This window comes from Rhinopithecus bieti, unplaced genomic scaffold (genome assembly GCF_001698545.2).
Source record: "Rhinopithecus bieti isolate Rb0 unplaced genomic scaffold, ASM169854v2 scaffold_14454, whole genome shotgun sequence".
Classification (NCBI taxonomy): Eukaryota; Metazoa; Chordata; class Mammalia; order Primates; family Cercopithecidae; genus Rhinopithecus; species Rhinopithecus bieti.
Window position 1 is genome coordinate 1290147 of NW_016808228.1, and position 19031 is coordinate 1309177.

General features: G+C 47.3%; 1 protein-coding gene and 1 pseudogene across 6 annotated transcripts in view; both read right to left on the reverse strand.

Moving 5' to 3' along the window:
* The window catches only part of ZSCAN25 (zinc finger and SCAN domain containing 25), a 23453-nt gene continuing 4422 nt past the window's right edge, over nt 1–19031 (reverse strand). The window contains exons 1-8 of one of the 5 annotated variants that reach the window (XM_017886081.1): nt 15050–15075; nt 14812–14921; nt 13390–13519; nt 12050–12482; nt 10459–10660; nt 9710–9801; nt 8121–8244; nt 1–3213 (exon numbers count right to left, since the gene is read on the reverse strand). In XM_017886081.1, coding sequence (XP_017741570.1) covers nt 2381–3213; nt 8121–8244; nt 9710–9801; nt 10459–10660; nt 12050–12436 — 1638 coding nt within the window. In that variant the 5' untranslated portion in view covers nt 12437–12482; nt 13390–13519; nt 14812–14921; nt 15050–15075 and the 3' untranslated portion in view covers nt 1–2380. Of the gene's footprint in view, nt 3214–8120; nt 8245–9709; nt 9802–10458; nt 10661–12049; nt 12483–13389; nt 13520–14811; nt 15156–19031 lie in introns of those variants that run through there. The other 4 variants (XM_017886080.1, XM_017886079.1, XM_017886082.1 and 1 more) reach the window with 4 other exon arrangements.
* Nucleotides 16580–17157, reverse strand: LOC108538167 (polyadenylate-binding protein-interacting protein 2 pseudogene; annotated as a pseudogene). The gene has a single exon (XR_001888010.1). The product of XR_001888010.1 is annotated as a polyadenylate-binding protein-interacting protein 2 pseudogene (transcript).

The following is a 19031-nucleotide window of genomic DNA, read 5'->3' on the forward strand; positions in this document are numbered from 1 at the left end:
AAGATTGACTGATTATGAGTTTATAATAAAGTCAAATGATAAATACATAAGGATTCATTTATATAGGTTTGAAATTATCTATTATAAAAAATTTCTAAAGAATAGAAAAATACAGAAAACAAAATATTTCTTAACATTTGAATAGATATGAAAAATCAGACTACCACAATCCCATGGGAAAAAACCCCTACTAAGAGGCTTTTCTGAGACACTGTCCTAAGCTTTTGGCCCCACAGGAGATAGGGAAGAGGCCAGACAGGAAAGTCAGCAAGACCCAGCTCCTACTGAAGCTTAAGATATCCCAACTTGCTGAAACCCAGAGGAGTGCTGGCTGCATATGATCAAAGAGCATCCGCGATTCAGGTAAACAGAATGATGAGCGACAAGCAGCCCCCAGAGGTCTCCCCAGTCCCCACCTGCCTTTGGAATACCGCCCTCTGGGGATGGCCACGCTCAGGCCAGAAGCCTCCCACTGAGTCTGCCTGGCTGTCAGCCCTGTCTAGCTGCTCTGGTAATTGAGGGGGGGAAAAAAAGCTGATTTTGTACATGGACCTCAGTATCACAGAGGAGCAGCAGCAGCCCTGTGTGGACATCTCAGATACATTTACGAACTGGTCACTGCAGCCTCGTGGGCACAGCTAATGGGCCAGGAAGACCAAGGAGGGCCATTTGCTACGTCAAAATTAAACATCATGCTGCCTGCCAAGAACAGGTGATAAAACCACGTTTCAAAGTGGACTGAGTAATACAACTTTGTGTTAGTCATTACCATTTACCTTATTTACAATGTAAAATGAAAAAACAAAATCTCAGTAAAAGAATCTGGTACTAAGAGGCATTAGAAGACAAACCACATTTCGCAATTATAGTACACTGTCAACAAAAGACAAACTCACTCACTCAGCCAGGGTTCAAAGGCACAGCACAATGACACAGCAGTCAGTCCACGCTAGTTATGCAGCTTCCAAAACTTTAAACAGAAATGAAACCCTTCAGTGATGGCACAATAAGGAAGTTTCAACAGTTTACAAATATTGCATCTTCTCATTTTTAAAGAAATGTATATATTTTTAATGCCTACAAACATCTTTATTTTTGCTGACTTGGCACTCATGCAAAACAGGTCGCTACCAGCTCACCATCCCCAGTGGGTGTCCAGGACCCCAAGTGCCTTGATGACAAGGGTCTAGAGGGCAGAGACCATTCAGTAACAAGAGGTAGGTGGCAAATGCATTTCAGGTCAAGATGCTGACAAAGCCATGAATACAGGCCCAGAGGATTTGCAGGAATATCCATGGGTTCTGAAGATCAGGTACATCCATGAGATGTAAGCTCTACGAGGTCAACGGCTTCTCTCCCTATTTTATTCATGGATGTCTCTCAAGCACCCAGAAGAGTTCCTGACATGTTACAGGGCCTGAATAAACACTTGGGAAATGGGTCGAATGAGAATGGGGTGAAATTAATTTTATGTACTATAAAGTGCCATCAAATATAGGGCGCTAATACTAGTTCACCTTTCCGACTCATTTTAAAAGTTCTTTCTAGAGAACTGTTTTTTAAAATACTCTGATGTTTATTCAGTGATCAATAGCAAAATAGTAACTTTCTAACAGTTGGCACGTTGACAGTTGTTATAGTGCAAGGAATAACAGATGGGGAAGTTTTACAGATGAGGATAGAATGTTACAGCCTGACACAGACGAGGCTCCAAATAACGTAAAATTCACACAGTTGCCTGGGAGCAGATCCCAGCTGGGGCAGGAAGATCCAGCACGGGGCAGGAGGGCAGGAGTGGTCATGGGAAGATGCTCTCATGAGCACACAGCACAGATACCCTGAGAATGCCTCGGGTCATGGGCTGTTGCATGCGTCCCCAATGCATGAGCCCCAGGGGAATGAGGTCTAGTCTCTTATTCACCACTGCATTCCCATGGCCAGGTGCTCAGAGGATGTTCAATAAATGTTTGTTCAATGGAACAGAGAGGGGGTGGGGGAAGAGTCTGAGCTAATGACCCTGCAGGCAGGACAGAGCCCTCAGGAAGATGAGGTCCCAGCTACCAACACGTGTCACAGTTATGCCTTTACTCCCAGCCTTGTTCGGCAGGGGGACACAGACAGTCCACTGAAGGAGAAAATCTCAGCCTGAACTGAACCACAGGAGACTGCTTCTCTCAAACATGGGAAGAAAAATTGTTTAGCACCACTTGGGTAAGAGATGGAAGCAGCTATGCTCTTGTAAGCCAGGCCTTGCCTTTCCTGCGTTTGCGAATGGGTGGGAAGGCGATGGGACCAGTGCTTTCCTGCAGCCTCACCTTGCGCCCCGCAAGGCCCTGCAGTGAGAAAGATGAATGATGGTGCTGCCTGCCACCTGCTGTGCTCACTGCACCAGCGGCTCCTGGCGGTGCTGGGTCTTCTGGTGCCGGTTGAGGATGGACCTCTGGTTGAAGCTTCGCCCACAGGCAGGACAGTGGTAGGGCTTCTCCCCTGTGTGGATCCTCTGGTGTCGGACCAGCCGCTCCCCTTTGCTGAACCGCTTCCCGCACACCTGGCACCCATACGGCTTCTCACCAGTGTGGGCACGCCGATGCACCGCCAGGTTGGCATTCCTGCTGAAGCTCTTGCCACACTCGCAGGTGTAGGGCTTCTCCCCGGTGTGCGTCCTCCGGTGCACCTGCAGGTGCTGCCGGCGGCTGAAGCTCTTCCAGCAGTCCCCGCACTTGTAGGGCTTCTCCCCGGTGTGGCTGCGCTGGTGCACCTCCAGGTGGTGTCTCTGGCTGAAGGTTTTCCAGCACTCACTGCACACGTAGGGCCTCTTTCCCAGGTGGGTTCTCTGGTGCTTCATCAGGTACTCTCTCAGGGTAAAGCCCTTCCCACACTCCACACAGCCATAGGACTTCTCCTCTTCGTGGGTTCGCTGGTGCCTGACGAGATTGGAGCTCCGACTGAATCCTTTCCCACACTCGGGGCACTGGAAAGGCTTCCAGAAGGAGCTGTGGGTTTTGACTTCGTCAGGCAGGGGGATGGCACCGTGCTGGGGAGGAGGAAGCCCAGGCGCACTGCCCACAGAGCCACCAGGCTCCTGCTCACAGGCCCTTCCGAGCCCAGGGCCCTGGAGAGTGGCTTCCCCAAACCTCTCTGACGTCAGTGCCGCCAGCGCCCCTTTCAGGTCTTCCTGTGGGGGTTTTGCCTCCTTTTCCTTGCTCCCACCGCCTACAGGACAGGAGGAGATAAAGATTGATTCTGTGGTAGCCGCAGGACATTACAGGTTAGAACTCTGCTTCACAGGGGTCCCATTCACCGTTCCTTCTCTTTTTTCCTTTGACCAACAACCTCAACTCAGGCTTTCCTTACTTCTTTTTCCTTATTTCCACTTCCATGTCTTCTTACAGAATAGTCTGCCAAATTTCAGTGCCCGCCCACTTATCTTGCTGCTAATCTAGACTTTTATTTCCTTCAAAATGTAGCTCAATAATTTCCTCTAAGACACTCACCATGATTATTCTCTTACTCTGGGCCTCTTCAGCACTGTGCACCTAACTAGCACTTTATTATTCTGTACCTATTTACATGTGACTTTGTTGGAAATGCTGTTTCCATTCATCCAGATGTCCTGTGCCTTCCCCAAACGATTCTACACCTGCTGTAGCACAGGGCAGCATGCAGCTCTCCAGACCTTCCAGGTGCCTGCTCAGCCCCCCATCCTGCCCACATGCTCCCTCTGCCTAACCAGGGTCTCCTAGGACCCTGACAGGGGACTGATTCAGGGAAGATGCTTGCTAACCGCTGGCTGAATGAATGAAGCAGGCTTCACTGAGTCTCCTGCAGAGAAAGCCCCTAGGTAGCACATTTATCAGGACTGAGACCATGATGCTGCTGAAATGCTCAGCCTCACCATTCCTTCATCCTCACTCTGATCCTTCTTATACTCTCTCTAAATTAACAGAACAGGTGTTTATGGAAGAGTAAGAGGAAGGGGAGGAGAAGAGAAGAGAAGAGAAGAGAAGAGAAGAGAAGAGAAGAGAAGAGAAGAGAAGAAAAGAAAACGTATTGGGGAAGAAAGAGGCAAAGAGAAAAAAAGAAAAGGAGAAATAAGTGGTGCTTAAAGGGAAATAAGAGTCCTTTTAGGCAAGATGACTAGAAGACAAAAAAAAACTGACAGTATATGCCTCCTGGTTTGATAACATATGAAATACATACATATCAGCTTCGATTTTACTTTGTAAACTTTTCATGAAAGTAAAAGTGTACAAGCCATTTATGTTTTGTACACGCAAAGATATTACTTTTTTTTGGATCCAGTGCTGGCTAAAAAATGTCAAGTTACCCTTTTCTCCTTTTGTGGAGATGGGGTCTCACTATGTTGCCCAGGCTGGTCTCAAATTCCTGGGCTCAAGTGACCCTCCAGCCTCTGCCTCACTGAGTGCTGGGATTACAGGTGTGCGTCACCACACCCTATGCAAATTTTCTTAACGAACCCAACCATGTAAACCGCATTCAGTTCAACAAACAGACCATAACCAGTCCCTAGAAGCCCGTTTTTCATCTCCATTACTATACCCTGCCATATATAGTATATACACATACGGTATATATATAATATACATATATAGTATACATATATATTATACCAAGGGGAACACATTGTCCAGACTTTTTTGTCTGTTCTTGAACTTCATGTAATTGTCTCACACATTGTTTCTGGCCTCTTCTGTTCAATAACATGTTTGTAACATACACCTATGTCATGGTGTGAAGCTGTAGTTTATTCTTTTTCATTGGTGTATAGTAGTCCACTGTGAGTATATGTGTGTGTGTCTGTATATATAGATATATAGAAATAGATAGATTGCAACCTACTTATTAATTTGACTGATGTTCATGTGGGTAGTTTTCAGTTTTGAGGTGTTACGAATAGTAAGATTAAAACTAAATGCAATGCACAAACCACTAGATCTTGGGGAAAACTGACTATGCACTAGATGTTACATACATGGAATTTATGTTTATTTTCTTAGATGGAATTATGCTACCGGACTATGTTGGGAATGTCATTGTTACACAAATGCTGAAGTATTTACAGATGAAAGATTGAGATGTCTCCAACTTCCATATCATTCCAAAAAAAAACACACATTATACAGCTAAATATGGCAAACATTAACAATTGGTGAATCTACATAAAGGCCTAAGTGTGTTCTCTGTACTAGCCTTAGCTTTTCTGTATGTTTGAAAATTTGCATAAAAAGAGTTCAAAATATAAAGCTGCAGGAAAAATAAATACAATGAGATACCTAAACATAAATAGAGACACTGGGAGAAAGACACAGTAGTGGAATAGAAGGGACCTAGCAGTAAGAAACTGGTTTTGAGTGCTGCAGTGGCTGCTCAACTGCTGTGTGATCATGGGAAAATTAACCTCTCTGAGCCTTACATTCTTCACCTTCAAAATGGATTGTACACTCATGAAGTTTACTGCACACATGAAGCAGGAATGCAATGGTTCGTGATATTATTTTAACCCCCAGACCATCTACCTGACTTACAGCTACTTCCAGGGACCATCCACTTAGATCTCAAAGTCAACAAATGGAACTTTCCATTCTTCCTCCCTCTTAGGAAAACGCTTCCCTCCCTTTCTGACAGGAGTAACATAATTTTTCCAGTCTTTACAGGATTAACATAATTTTTAGTCCCAGCCAGGATCCTAAGACGTCGACTCCTCTCTGACTCTTCTCTTTCCTCCCCTCTGGCCAATCTGTGGCCCATCCTTGGAAGCTTATTTCAGTAAACCCCCTTCTTCATGGCCACTGGCCTGGTTCCTGCTCTTACCCCGGTGCCTACATTATTTCAACCCTCCAGACTGGCCGTACCCTGCTGTCAATCCAATTTCCTCAAGTAAAACCTCCATCACATCACTCTGCGCAGAAAAAAATTTTAAAACAAGGACCGCAAGTCCTCATGGCCAGCCTCACTCTCCTCACTCCTGCCCCCTCCTTACTCCTGAGCACTCGTCTCTCACTCCAAGGCCCTCACCACCCTGGGAACCAGCCTGCAGAGTCCTCATTCACATTTCTGCACCTGCTCCTTTTGCCTCTGTGATTCCAAATCATCTTGTGAGTTCTTGCTCCAGTCCTTGTGGCCATGACTGCAATTACAACTCAGACGACAAGGTCTGCACCTCATGGTCCACTAATGAGAACAGATGAACAACTGGAAGTGATCTGGGCAGCCACCTAGCTCAACCCTGCCCTGTGCATCCAGCCTCTTTACAGGTGAAGCAGCTCAGGCCCAGCCCCACGCAGCTGTCAGTACAAGCACCAGGACAACCCGAGTGTGAATCCCAGGAAGACCTGAAAGCTGGGACAGCAAGTGAATGGTACACTTGGGAAACAGGCCTTCGTGTCACCTGGCCTCGGCAGAAATTGAACATTTCTGTTCAATTTCAGGTGGGGGCTTGAGTTGCTCTGAGTTCTGAGACACCGAGCTGGTGAGGGGACAAGAACAGAACCAGTCTCCAGAACAGTCAGAAATGGCCAGGAGGGCATGAAAACCTTGTGACAATGGGGGCGAGGGGCTCCTCACCCCACACAGCAGCATCACTGGGAGGGGAACACCCCTGAGGGGGACCCTGGCACCAGGACACTGGCACCTTTGTCCGGGGCTTGTCACTCGAGCCCCTGCTTTGTTCTGTCATCCTCTGCCATCACAGCAATCACACATCTCCACATAAAGTATGCTGACATCGTTCTGCAACTCACATCACTGTCACACTGTGCCAACCATGCCCTGGACCCAGGTCTCCCAAGAGCCCAGTGCCCCTTACCCTATCCCACTATTACATGCACATGGCCTCTTCCCCTGAACTCTAAGACCCCACAGGCAAGCACCTTTATTTTTAACTCTTCATAGTGACCAGAACAGCACTGGCCACAGAGCAGGTGCCAAGTCCAGCCCTGTGGTGAATAAATGAGTGAAGGCTGATGGCTCCTACAAGAATCCCTTAGTAATATTTCAGCACTAACTAAACAATCTAACAATACCATGGTCACCACACATTTAGATGTATCGCCTCCCTTCCTCCTCATAGCACCATGAACACAGGTTCCATGAACAGTCTCATTCCACAACGGAGGAAACTGAGACCTGGAAAGCTCAAGGGAGATGCTCAAGGTCAGGGTCAGCAGGTGGAGGGGCAGGATGGATTGTCTTATGTCCTGAAGGAAGCACAGGGATAATCTTAATCATCCTTCAAAGCTTTTCAGGATAAGGAAAGGCCAGGTGGGGTCAGTACAGATGGGAGGTCAGTGCACAACTCACAAAGAAGTTACGAAACAAAAAAGAAGAAAATCAAAGAACAAGGAGAGTCTGCTCCAGCCACAGTGTTTCCTCTCCCCGCTGGTGTCCTCATTCCATCCATGCAGACTCTCCATACTGCCCCTTGCCCTGGCAGCCCCAAAGCCCTGCAATGCACTCCGCTGGCAGCCCCTGTGGGCTCTCTCTTGCTGCTCCTCCTCCCATGAGCTGCTGTCACACACAATGGCCGCATCCCCACAGGCTCTGAGTCCAGGTCAAACCCAGCCACCACCTGAGGACTAGTGCAGCTCTGCTTCCTCTGTGACTCGGGCCACTCCGACCTCTCCCATCACGAAGCCCTCTCATGCCCTCCTACATGCACACTGTGAGCTCCGATGCTTTCATGCACGTTAGTCCTGCCCACTTCCTGCCCCAAGAGAAAACCACTAACACAGGGCCCACATGCAGGGAGCACTCAATAAATACGTGAACAAGCTCAGATGCCCCATCTTTGCTGTTGGTATCTTGCTCTCAAGCCCTCAGTGTCTTTAATCATGGACACAATGTAGGTGCTTGGGGGTCCTCATGACCGACCTGTCTCCATACAGCCAGAATAATGGCCTCATGATTTCCTGCTCCATTATTCAGCTCCTCTCTTGACACAGGAAAGCAGCTCCTCGTACCCCGTGGTCCATGCTGGACCCATTTACCCACCAGCCATGAAGTCTCCTTCCTTTGCCAGGAGTGCCAGAGCTACGGCAGGACCCCTGACCTGAGCTTTCAGAACTCCCCAGTTCCTCACCTGTGGGTGGAGACAGTCTTACCTGGGCAGACCCTGCAGTCCTGCGGTTCCACGTACTCCCCAAAGCAGTCTATCTGGGCTGGGGTCACATGCCTCCACTCCTCCTCAGGGAAGGCCAGGGCCATATCTTTAAATGGCCCCAACCCCTGCAACAACAGGAGATTGCTATGAATAAAGAAAGAATCCTAGGCCAGAGACAGTGGCTTATGTCTGTAATCCAACTTCCTCCCAACCAGCTTCCTCCCAACAGTTGAATTGGAGTAATCTACTTGTTTGAGCCACTGTGGTTTTGAGCCTCTGTGGCTGGGGCTCAGCTTGCCCCTAACAACCAAGGCACCTCATTTCCACTCTGCAGCAGCCTCTACTCACACCTCATGCTTGACAGAGCCTGGCAGCCGCTATTTACCTTCTCATCAAGAAGAAAGTTCACACTCAGCCGAGCCTTGTCTTAAGAACAAGGCTGTGATAAAATAAATGCATCCTCAATTTCTCACTCACTGCACCATGAAGAACTATTACGGTACAAGGGAGGGTCCAACCAAATTAAAAAGCACTGATGTCATTCCTCATCCCCTCCAAAGTACGTCCTTGGAGAACAGGAAGGGGAAATGATGCTGGCATCCAGCCTTGCCCAAATACAGGTTGAGCAGGGCCAGAGTTGATCCCCTTCTTTTTTCTGCCAAACACCTTTTCCTCTTCAAAGAACTCTTTTAGACTTGCTTCCTTGAGGAAGGTATCCCACTGGAAAGCCCCCACCTACCTGGTAGCACTCAGCACCCTGTGGAAGAGAGAGCACCCCATCTATGCTTCAGTTACACCATGTGTGGCAGACGAGTAATGTTAACGAGGTAGTGTGGCCTAGTGTGGCCTCTGTGGCCACAGAGACCACCCTGCTCAATGCTCCTGGAAGCCCCAACCCTGAGTCAGCCACATTCCTGCTGAGGTTAGGGGACAGGGAAGTTTCCAAAACAGAAAGAGCAGCAGCAGAAGTATCCATAAAGGGCAACCACAAAGGGGTACCTTGGGGCCAACCAGCATGGCCTAGATAGCCCTAGGGGGTTTCTATCTGTAACAGTTTTAAGAGTCCATCTGTGGCCAGGTGCGGTGGCTCACGCCTGTAATCCCAACACTTTGGGAGGCCGAGGCGGGTGGATCACGAGGTCAGGAGATCAAGACCATCCTGGCTAACACGGTGAAACCCCGTCTCTACTAAAAATACAAAAACTTAGCCAGGTATGTTGGCGGGCACCTGTAGTCCCAGCTACTCGGGAGGCTGAGGCAGGAGAATGGCGTGAACCTAGGAGGCGGAACTTGCAGTGAGCCGAGACTGCACCACTGCACTCTAGCCTGGGCAACAGAGCGAGACTCCGTCTCAAAAAAAAAAATAGTCCATCTGTGGCTCAGGGTCCACACGTAAGGTTCAATGCAAATTAACAACTGGGGCTGGTGGTTCAGCGGAGGAAACCACACCATCAGGTCCACCAGGAATAGGAAGGGAGAATGACTCAACTTGGGGGTGGGGAGGGCGCATTGTTGTGCAGAGAAACCCTGGGGAAGGTGAACCTCATTCAAAGCAACACCATGATCTCTGGAAAGGGAGTCAGAGCTCACCTGCGGTCCAGTGGTAAAGAACCCGGCTGCCATCTCTTGGTCTCTGGGATTCATTGTGGGGAGGCCAGGACCTGCCTGCAGAACAGGTAGTGCTGAGCAGGGACAAAAAGCATAAGATCAGAAGGATCAGTGATGTCATGCTGTTAGCTCGTTCAAAGGTGTGCCCCACCGGATGCACACAATCTCAGCAACCAGGAGACTCCAGACAAAATCACTTTTCACTTTGGTATCATGTTTTCCCATGCACAGGGGCCTGGGTGTCCCCTGCCCTGTTCTCAGCTGGGGCCTGGGTGTCTCCAGCCCTGTTCTCAGCTGGCAAGATTGTCCCAGCCCTGTCCCTTTAGGGCTACCCATGCTCCCCAGTCACACTCTGGGAATAATCCTCTTTGAGATTCAGTAGCAAAATAAAGCTACGTATTACTTTGGGGGATACAGTTTATCTGCCCACTGAAAAAGTATTCCTGCAAGTCAGCTGAATATTTCCTGGTAGTTTCTAGAAAGGATCTGAGGGAAAGAAAAGAAAAATAATAAGAAAGCTTGATCCCAGATATCCCCTCCAGACACCAGAGGGTAAAGGGAGAAGAAACAATTTCACTTCATCTATTTCCTAAGGTGGAGGAAGCAGCCAAGAAAATTCACAATTACACCTCGTGGGTAACTTAGTTGCTCCATTGCTGGGCTTCTGAAGAGGGTTGGCTGCATAGCAGTTTCCTGTGCCCTGACATCCCCACTATCTGCGTCTTACTCACCTTGCTCCTGGAAGGCCCGCGTCTCATCTCCAGGGTCCTGACTGAGCTGCTCCTTGGGACCCGGGTTTGGACCTTGAACTCCTTCCCCAGGGGGCATCCCCCACTCAGGCTTGACCTCCACTGGCCCCAGCTGGATGCCTGGCTCCCAAGCGCCTCTGCAAAGTGCTGTTTCCTCCTGCTCCCCCTGCCCATGGCATGGAACCTAAGAACAGTTCCCAACACTGATTAGAATGAGGCCTGGGCAAGGCTGTTATGAAGGGAATTGAATTAAAATCTAAAAAGAGAACCAAGAAAAGAACCACTCCAGCTTCAGGGGAGAGGCAGGAAAAATCAGCTGAGCTCTTCCCCAGGACATCAGTGAGGAAGTGAAAAGGAAGCTAAACTCCCTGCCTCAGGCCCTGAGCAACTTTTATCTGTCCATGCCATTTAACAAGGGTCCCTTCTACCTGCCATCACCAAGCCCAAATATTATCCTGCTGAGGATTTCAGCACAATATACTCACTACTAGAAAAAAAAAAAATTCTTAACTGAAGAAGCTGAAAATAAAAAATGCAAAGCCTAGACCCTGCAGTGAATAGACTAGTGAGAAACAGTTGCTTTAAAGAGAGCCAGGAAGCCTGGGCAACATGGTGAGACTCTATCTCTACAAAAAATAAAAAAAATTAGCCAGGCAGGGTGGTACATGCCTGTGGTGTCAGCTACTCAGGAGGCTGAGGTGGGAGGATCAACTGAGCCAGGAGCTCAAGGCTGCAATAAGCTAGGATTGTGCCACTGCACTCCAGCCTGGGCTGTCGCCTGACCCTGTCTTGTCTCAAAAATAATAAATTAAAAAGAGCAAGGAAAATCAGGAGGACTCTCACACTGAGAAAACACACAAAACAAGGCCTTTCTGGTCCACTTTTAAGCTCCTGAGTTGGGAGTAGGAAAAAATTCTCTTAGGATTCTGAAGACAGGAAGTCAGGGTGACGAGAGTGTGCACGGGAGGCTGAACTACAGAAGGATGGGGGCTTGTGAGCAAGAAGGTGTCATCAGTCCTGCTCTCCTTTCCCAGTCATCCATCAGGGGGCTGTACCACAGAGTGACCGAAATATGGCTGGAACCTCAAGGAAGCATGTGTGGTACAAGTCACTTGGTGTCATTAGAGCAGCACCAGAGAATTGTTATAGGAGCCCTGTGAGCCACAGAGAAACAGCACTGCTGCTGACAACCCTTTTCTGGAAAAAGATTCCCCAGGCAGGATTCTCTGCCTTCCCAGAGGCATCTCTGTCCAAAGCAGGGTCAGCTCTATGAGGGACCCCAAAAACAACCACAACTGCCTTCTTTTTGCCTGATGCCCACAAGGGAAATATGGCCAGGCCTCTACCCTCATGACCAGAGGCTTCAGGCCCTTCTGCATTAGAGCATCTCCCCTGGAAATGGCTTTTCTTGCTGTAAACTCCACTTCTCTCCAAAAAGGGCCTCAGGGAGTCTGAGGGCAGAGGAGAGAGGTTCCACACCTCATCCACTCCTACTGCTTTCTCAAATCTTTGGATTCTTTAACACTCCCTGCCCACGCCAAGGGCGCCAGACCTGGATCCCCTCCTCACCCACCGCCTTGGCCTCCAGCGCTCTTTCTGTCAGGTCCTCCACTATGGCAGCCAGAGCCTTGCCACTCTCTGGGCCATGTTCCCGGATCCAGGCGTAGAACTCGCGGGGCAGGATAGTGAGGAACTGCTCCAGCACCAGCAGCTCCAGGATCTGCTCCTTGGTGTGCAACTCGGGCCTCAGCCACCGACGACAGAGTTCCTGGAGCTCCCTAAGAGCTTCCTGGGGTCCAGCTGCCTCCTGGTAGCGGAACTGCCGAAACCTCAGCCGAAAAGTCTCTGGACTAGGGTCTTCCCTTCCTCTGCCCCATGGCAACTCTTTCTCCAGTTTCACCACAGGAACACCCAACTGCTGCTGAGGAGCTTCCGCCATCTCTGGATGCTCTTTAAGCATCTTCACACTCCCTCTGAGGAGACTGAGAATGACCACATCAATGACCCTTTTGAGAACAAGAGACACGTGGAAGATCAGCCCATCCCAGTTCTGTCTCTACATCAAGGAATATTCCACTGGAGAACACAGTAATTACCTTTTACAAGGCGTTTTCAAAAGACTGAACACAGATCCCAAAAGTCAGGTCACTTCAACATAGTAATCATTTGCTAAGCACCTATTAGGCACAGAGACTAAATAGAAAATGTCTAAGATTTTGCTTATACCCACAAACAACTTAGGATCTCACTGAAGAATAACACTATAATCAGAGAATAATATATAATGGGTTATAACTGGGTTAGTTGCCGTGGCCTACTCTTCCAATACGAAAGGAAACATACATGCAACACACACACACACGTATACACACACAACAGGCAGGCAGAAACAACAAACAAAATAGAGAACAAGACACACTGGGAGCTTGCCCTCTTGAAACTCATATGCTGGTACAGCAAACAGAAAAAGTCAAATGGAAGCAACTTTTTTAAAAACTGCAAGTGGAGACAAGTTCTAGAAAGAAAGTAAGTAGAATGCTCTGTTAACAGGAGGCAACTGACTTGAACAAGGCTTTTCTAAAGACATGACACTGGGCTCACTCAAGGATGAGAATGAGTCAGTTATTCTAAGAGCACTCCAGGCAAAAGCCCTGAGGCTAAGAAATTACGTAGGGTGTCCAAGAACAAGCCATATTTCAGTGTGGCTTCAGCAAAGGAAGGGGCAGAGCTGCAACAGAAGAGGTGGCAGAGGCAGACAGAAACCAGATCACCCAGAGCCTGCGCCACAGTAAGAATTATTAACTTTATTCGTATTTCTTACTTTAGCGAGGAACTACATGTTTTATAAAAGTCATTCTGCCTGTGTGTTGACAGGGACTAGGTTAGAGGTGGCAAGAGGGAAATGGCACTTACAGTGATTCAAGCAGGAGATGACAGGGGCTTACATCAGGGTGGTGGCAAAGAGTCAGACAAAATCAAGACGTATTTTGGAGATTAAAACCAACAAACTTGCTGATGGCTTAGATGTGATGGTGCACTCAACCTGAAAAAGACAATGGAGCAACATATATACCATTATTATAAATGATCAAAAGATTTCTAACTTGTACAGGCTTTACTATTTAGAAAGCATGTGAACACAAACTTCATTTAATACTTAAAATGCTTCTGTAGGGTGAGTACTACTCCTCCTACTTTTCAGAAGGAAAAACAAAAAGAGACTAGATGATCACTGCCTCCCAAAATACATGGTACAAATAGAAACAAAAAAAAACATGCGAAGTCAAAAAGAGAGAAAACTAATCAAAGTCCAAGTATTCAAGGAAAACAAGAGGCTTGAAGTAGACTGCAGCATGAGTCCTATTTACTTCCAAGTGGATTAGGTGGAAGACCTAGGCTGGGAAGACAGACTTGGAAGTCCAAAGCATCAGGGGAAGGGGATCCTGCTTGTCAGAAAACAGAAAGATCACCTGACTGGAGCAGAGAAGGGGCAGCTGGCAGGAGGCACACCCCAAAGCATCTGCTAAATATTCTATTGGGAGTTTGTGTATTTATCTACCCCCACTTAAACCAATTTTATATTTTCAGTCTATTCATTGACTCTGCAACATTAAGATTTCTCTTTCATTCCTTTCTAGCTATTGCGTTGGTTCACTCCACTAGTGCATTTAATGCACTACAGCGCAAATGTTTACCCATGTGTCTCCCTCTAACAGACTCCCTGGAGGCAAGAAGATCCTCATTCATCTTTTATCTCTGCCATTTGACAAACAGAAGGTGCCCATTGCTATTCTTTATCTCCCCCCACCCATTGTTACTCTTTTGTTTGTTTTTGAGACAGGGTCTTAGGGTTTTGTCACCCCAGCTGGAGAGCAGTGGTGCGATCACTGCAGCCTTTGCCTCCTGGGATGAGGCGATCCTCCCACCTCAGCCTCCAGAGTAGCTGGAACTACTGGCAAGTACCGCCATGACCAGCTAATTTTTTTTATTTTTGTGGAGACAGGGTCTTCCTACGTTTGCCAGGCTGGAGTGCAGTGGCATGAATGTAAGTCACTGCAGCCTTGAACTCCTAGGCTCAGGCGATTATCCTGCCTCAGCCTCCCGAGTAGCTGGGACCACAGGCGCGTGCCACCATGCCCGGCTACTTTTTAATTTTTGTAGAGACAGGGTCTTGCTATGTTGACCAGGCTGGCCCATCACTATTCTTTCAATGAGTGTCCTACGTGATTACTTTGATTCTGCAGAGAGTTCTGCTTTGGTTCAAGATCTCTTCGGGTTCGAGGCCAGCCCTGCACTAAGCCAAGCCTGGCAGAACGGGATCAGCCTCGCTCCTACCTGAGCCTACAACGTGGCGGCCCCTCAGAGTCCGGCCTCTCAGAGTCCAGACCCGCAGGGCCTCGGGGCCGCGGAATACAGCTCCGGAGACCTGCCGCCCCTAGCCGGGGCTGAGCGGAGGGAGACGGGCTTTAGTGCAACCCCGCTGCCGCCGAGCCCCGTAGCGGCACCAAAACCCGTCCACGCGGCCGTTTACCACCTCGCCTGCCACCCGCTGCGGCCCTGAGGAGGCTCTCACCCGCCAGGGTCGCCAGTGCCCTCCGCGGACCGGAAGTGAACTGCGGACGCTGTCAGACAGGTGCGTAAGGAAAGACTCGCTTCCGTGTCCTCTCTAGGATGCTCGGAGGTCTCGGCGGATGCGCCTCGATGGTCGCTGATCCCAGCCTGCTCTTACGAGCCGGGCGAGGCGAGACCACCAGGACTTCCTCAAGACTGACTGCTCAGCTCGAGGCGCTCTGTTGCCAGGCCCCTTTCCACCTCCGTGCCTTTGCACCTGCTTGCCCTCCGTGGAGAGGACTCGGTGCATCGCCAGATACACTACTGGACGCAGCACCTGCCCCAAGGGGCTTTAGAGTCCAGTCGGTCCGTGCGTGACTATTCCGGCCGCCAGGGCCTTGCGCCAGGCGTAGGAGCAGAGGAGATAGAGGGTGCACTGGGTCTTATGGGCTCACATAAGAGGTGCCTGACCGCGAGTAGTGTGCGTGTGTGTGTGTGTGTGTGTGTGTGTGTGTGTAGTCGGGGAAGGCTTCCTGGAGGAACCAGCATCGGAGCTGTTTTTTGTGGGGTTTTTTTGTCTGTTTTGTTTTTTTTTTTTTTTTTTTTTTTTTTTTTTTTTTTTTTTTCAGTTCTACTATTATTTATTTTTTTAAATATTTTGAAAAAAATATAATTTTTTTACATATTTTCAACTTAAAACTATTCACACTGAACGACGGTATGGCAGCTTACCTACCCAAATATGAAGTTTAAAGAAGCCAAAACTGTCTGCTTTGTTAAGAAAAGTTGTGCTGCGACTGCTTGTGTGGTTAACAAAGCAAGGAAAAGCAGCCAGCTCAAATCATAATAGTTACAGTATTCTTTGTTCAGCTGGTTATGGGTGGCATTGGTCATATGTTAGACGTCTATACAGCATAGCTGATGATGCAGGTGACATCCCCTTCTAGGAAGTTACCCAATTCTCAATTACATACTTCCTCAGATGGTAACATTATGTAACTCTAGGTATTTTTAACGACCAATAACATTACCGAAAAGCCTGGACTGGCACTCATCTCTGATACCTGTGTAGCCTCGAGTTAATAGTGACATACTTGTCTATAACAATATTATCTCTAATTGACTACAGACCTTCAGACAATGAGGTTCTTTTTGAGGGGACATAATCCAAATTAACGTCTGAGGATATGCTTAACAGTAGTAAAACTCAAACTAATTTACTGATTTTAAGTTTAGACTGCTAACAAGTGTTAGTTAACCCTAAGGGGAAGCCAGTTTAGCCAAAAAAACAATTTAGTAAAGGTTTAGGTCTTTTAATTTGGTTGCTTGTTTCACAACTTGACTGGCTTCCTTTCCCTTGCTGTCTATCACATCAAGCCATGGGGCCACTTCCTATTTTCAGTAAGTGTAATGCAGCTTTTTAGTTATAACAGTGTCTCAAGCACTTTTATTAAGGGATGCCAGTACTAAGCCAATAAACTTTGGCAATGCCATAAGTGTTAACCACAGTGCACGAGAGAGCTCGTTTTACGCCCATTAAGTTTCTAATACTGCCTTCCACAGTGTGGAAGATTGTGCTACTCCACCCAAAAGAGGGCCCTGTCTACTCAAATATTTCCAGTACTTCACCCCAGGAACACAACTCCTTTGCATTTGGATTCAGATTGCTCTTGACACAAGATCTCTCCAGAGAAGAGCCATCACTGATAACAAGGTCATTAAATTGGTCTTGGATTTGGTCCATAGTTTGTGGGAGATCTCGAGCTGGAATAAACCATTCATGCTCTTCTTCCTCTTCCAGCATTTCTTGGAAACAGCGTTCAATAAATTCTTCTTCCCATAACTCCTCTTCTATTTGTCTGTTGAATTCTTCTTCATTTTCCATCCACATGTACTCTGCAAATGGATTGTCATCTTCATGAGAATGACCGTTAATAATCACATCTTCATTGATGATGCTTGGGCTAGTACTGCTGCGACTTGGATCTTTCATGGCTGATGTTGGTTGTCGTTTTTAACCCAGTGCACAGCAGCGGGGACGGCAGCCAACGAATCCTTTCGGCCTCCGCGGATCTCCACAGGCAGCGCCGCTCCCCCGCTCGACGTGCGCTTCGCCCGCCGCCTCCCTTCGCCACTTGTTTTTGTTTTTTGAGAGAGAAGTCTTGTTCTCTCCGCTAGGATGGAGCGCAGTGGTGAGATCACAGCTCACTGCAACCTCGAAGCCCTGAGTTCAAGCATTCCTCCCACCTCAGTCTCCTGGGACTTTTTTCAATTTTTTTGCAGAGAGGGGGTCTCTCTATGTTGCCCAGTCTGCTCTCCAACTTCTGGACTCAAACGATCTTCCCCCCTTGGCCTCCCAAAGTGCTGGGATTGCAGGCGTGAGCCACCGCGCCCAGCCTGAAGGCAGTCTGCCTCAACTGGATGGCCCAGTGTTACTCCAGAATCCACTCAGGAAACAGGAAACCCTCTTGTCTTACACTTCTCCAGCACTTTGCAAAGTGTCTGATACAGTATTTGCTAAAAATATATATTTATAGAATAAATGAACTCCTAGAATATAACATAGGTGTTAGACCATCTCGCTTTATCCTCCCTGTCTCTGTCCCACTTTCATATTTTTCTTGTCTGCCCATATTTGACTTGGGTTTATTTCTTCACCTTTTTATTAATAACCCACTTCGGCTGTTTCTAATATGCTACAAAATCTACAGTTTTTGTTTGTTTGTTTGTTTTAGAGACAAGGTCTTGCTCTGTCACGTAGGCTGGAGTACAGCGGTGCTATCATAACTCACTACAGCTTTCAACTCCTGGGTTCAAGCAATCCTCCCACCTTAGCTTCGCAAATAGCTGGAACTACAGGCATGAGCCACCACACCCAGCTAATCTTTAAAAAATGTTTTTTAAGGACGGAGTCTCACTGTTTCCCAGGCTAGTCTTAAACTCCTGAGCTCAAGCAATCCTCCCCACTTGGCCGCCCATATTTTTGTTTTAATTAATATATTTTTTCATTTCTAGAATTTCTATTGGATTTTTTCCCAAATATTCTAGATTGATCTTTTAAAAGAAGAATTTACCTATATGTTTAGACTTTTCTTTATACATAGTAAATAGAGTTGAGCCTGATAATTCTGAGATCTGAAGTCCCCTCAAATCTCTTTCTGTTATCTATTTCCACTGTTTTTGATGGTGCCACTTCCACCAGGAGTACCCGACAGCATCCATTTCCCATCTCATCATCTCTGCCATTATCCAGCTTTAATTGTTGCCAATTGACAGGTGAAGTAAATGTTACCTCATTTTTTAATTTGCATGTTCTTCATTATGAGTGAGGTCAGTCATTATTCCTACTTTCATTAACTTCTTGCCTTCCCTTTTCTATGAACTGACTTTTGTTTGTGTTTCTATTAAGCTGTTTATCTCTTTCTTATTGATTTATGAGTTCTGGGGACATTATATAATGTCTCTAGAGCATTAAATACTGTCCCCAGGACATTAACTATGTCTCCAGAACATTAAATAACATCCCCAGAACATTAATTGGGGGCATTCCTCAAACACATCTTCCTTGAACATACCATGGTACCTGGTTTCCTTGTGTGACAGGCTGCTCATTTTCCTTGGAAATGTTTTTGTGAAACTTCTTTGAGTTCCAGGATAAAGTGAATTTATCTAGAGAAGGTTGATTTTTTTTTCTTCCATGTAAATTTTTTTCTTGTCAGCATCACCAGTCCAGGGTCATTGTAAACCAAATTTACAATTTGAGGATTTTTGAACCATGCTATAATAGTAATATGAATTTGGGCTGCAAATATTGAGGGGTGATTTGTGGTTGCAACTTCTCAACCACAAATCTTTGTGGTTTTGTGGTTGTTCAGCTTGGCACTAAGACAAATTGCCTTGCTGGCGCCTGGTGGTAGGGGTACGGGATAGGTGACTTATCCCTCACCCTTACATTGATAAGCCAGCCCTTGTCTATGACCATAGCACCCTGAACGCACCTGGTC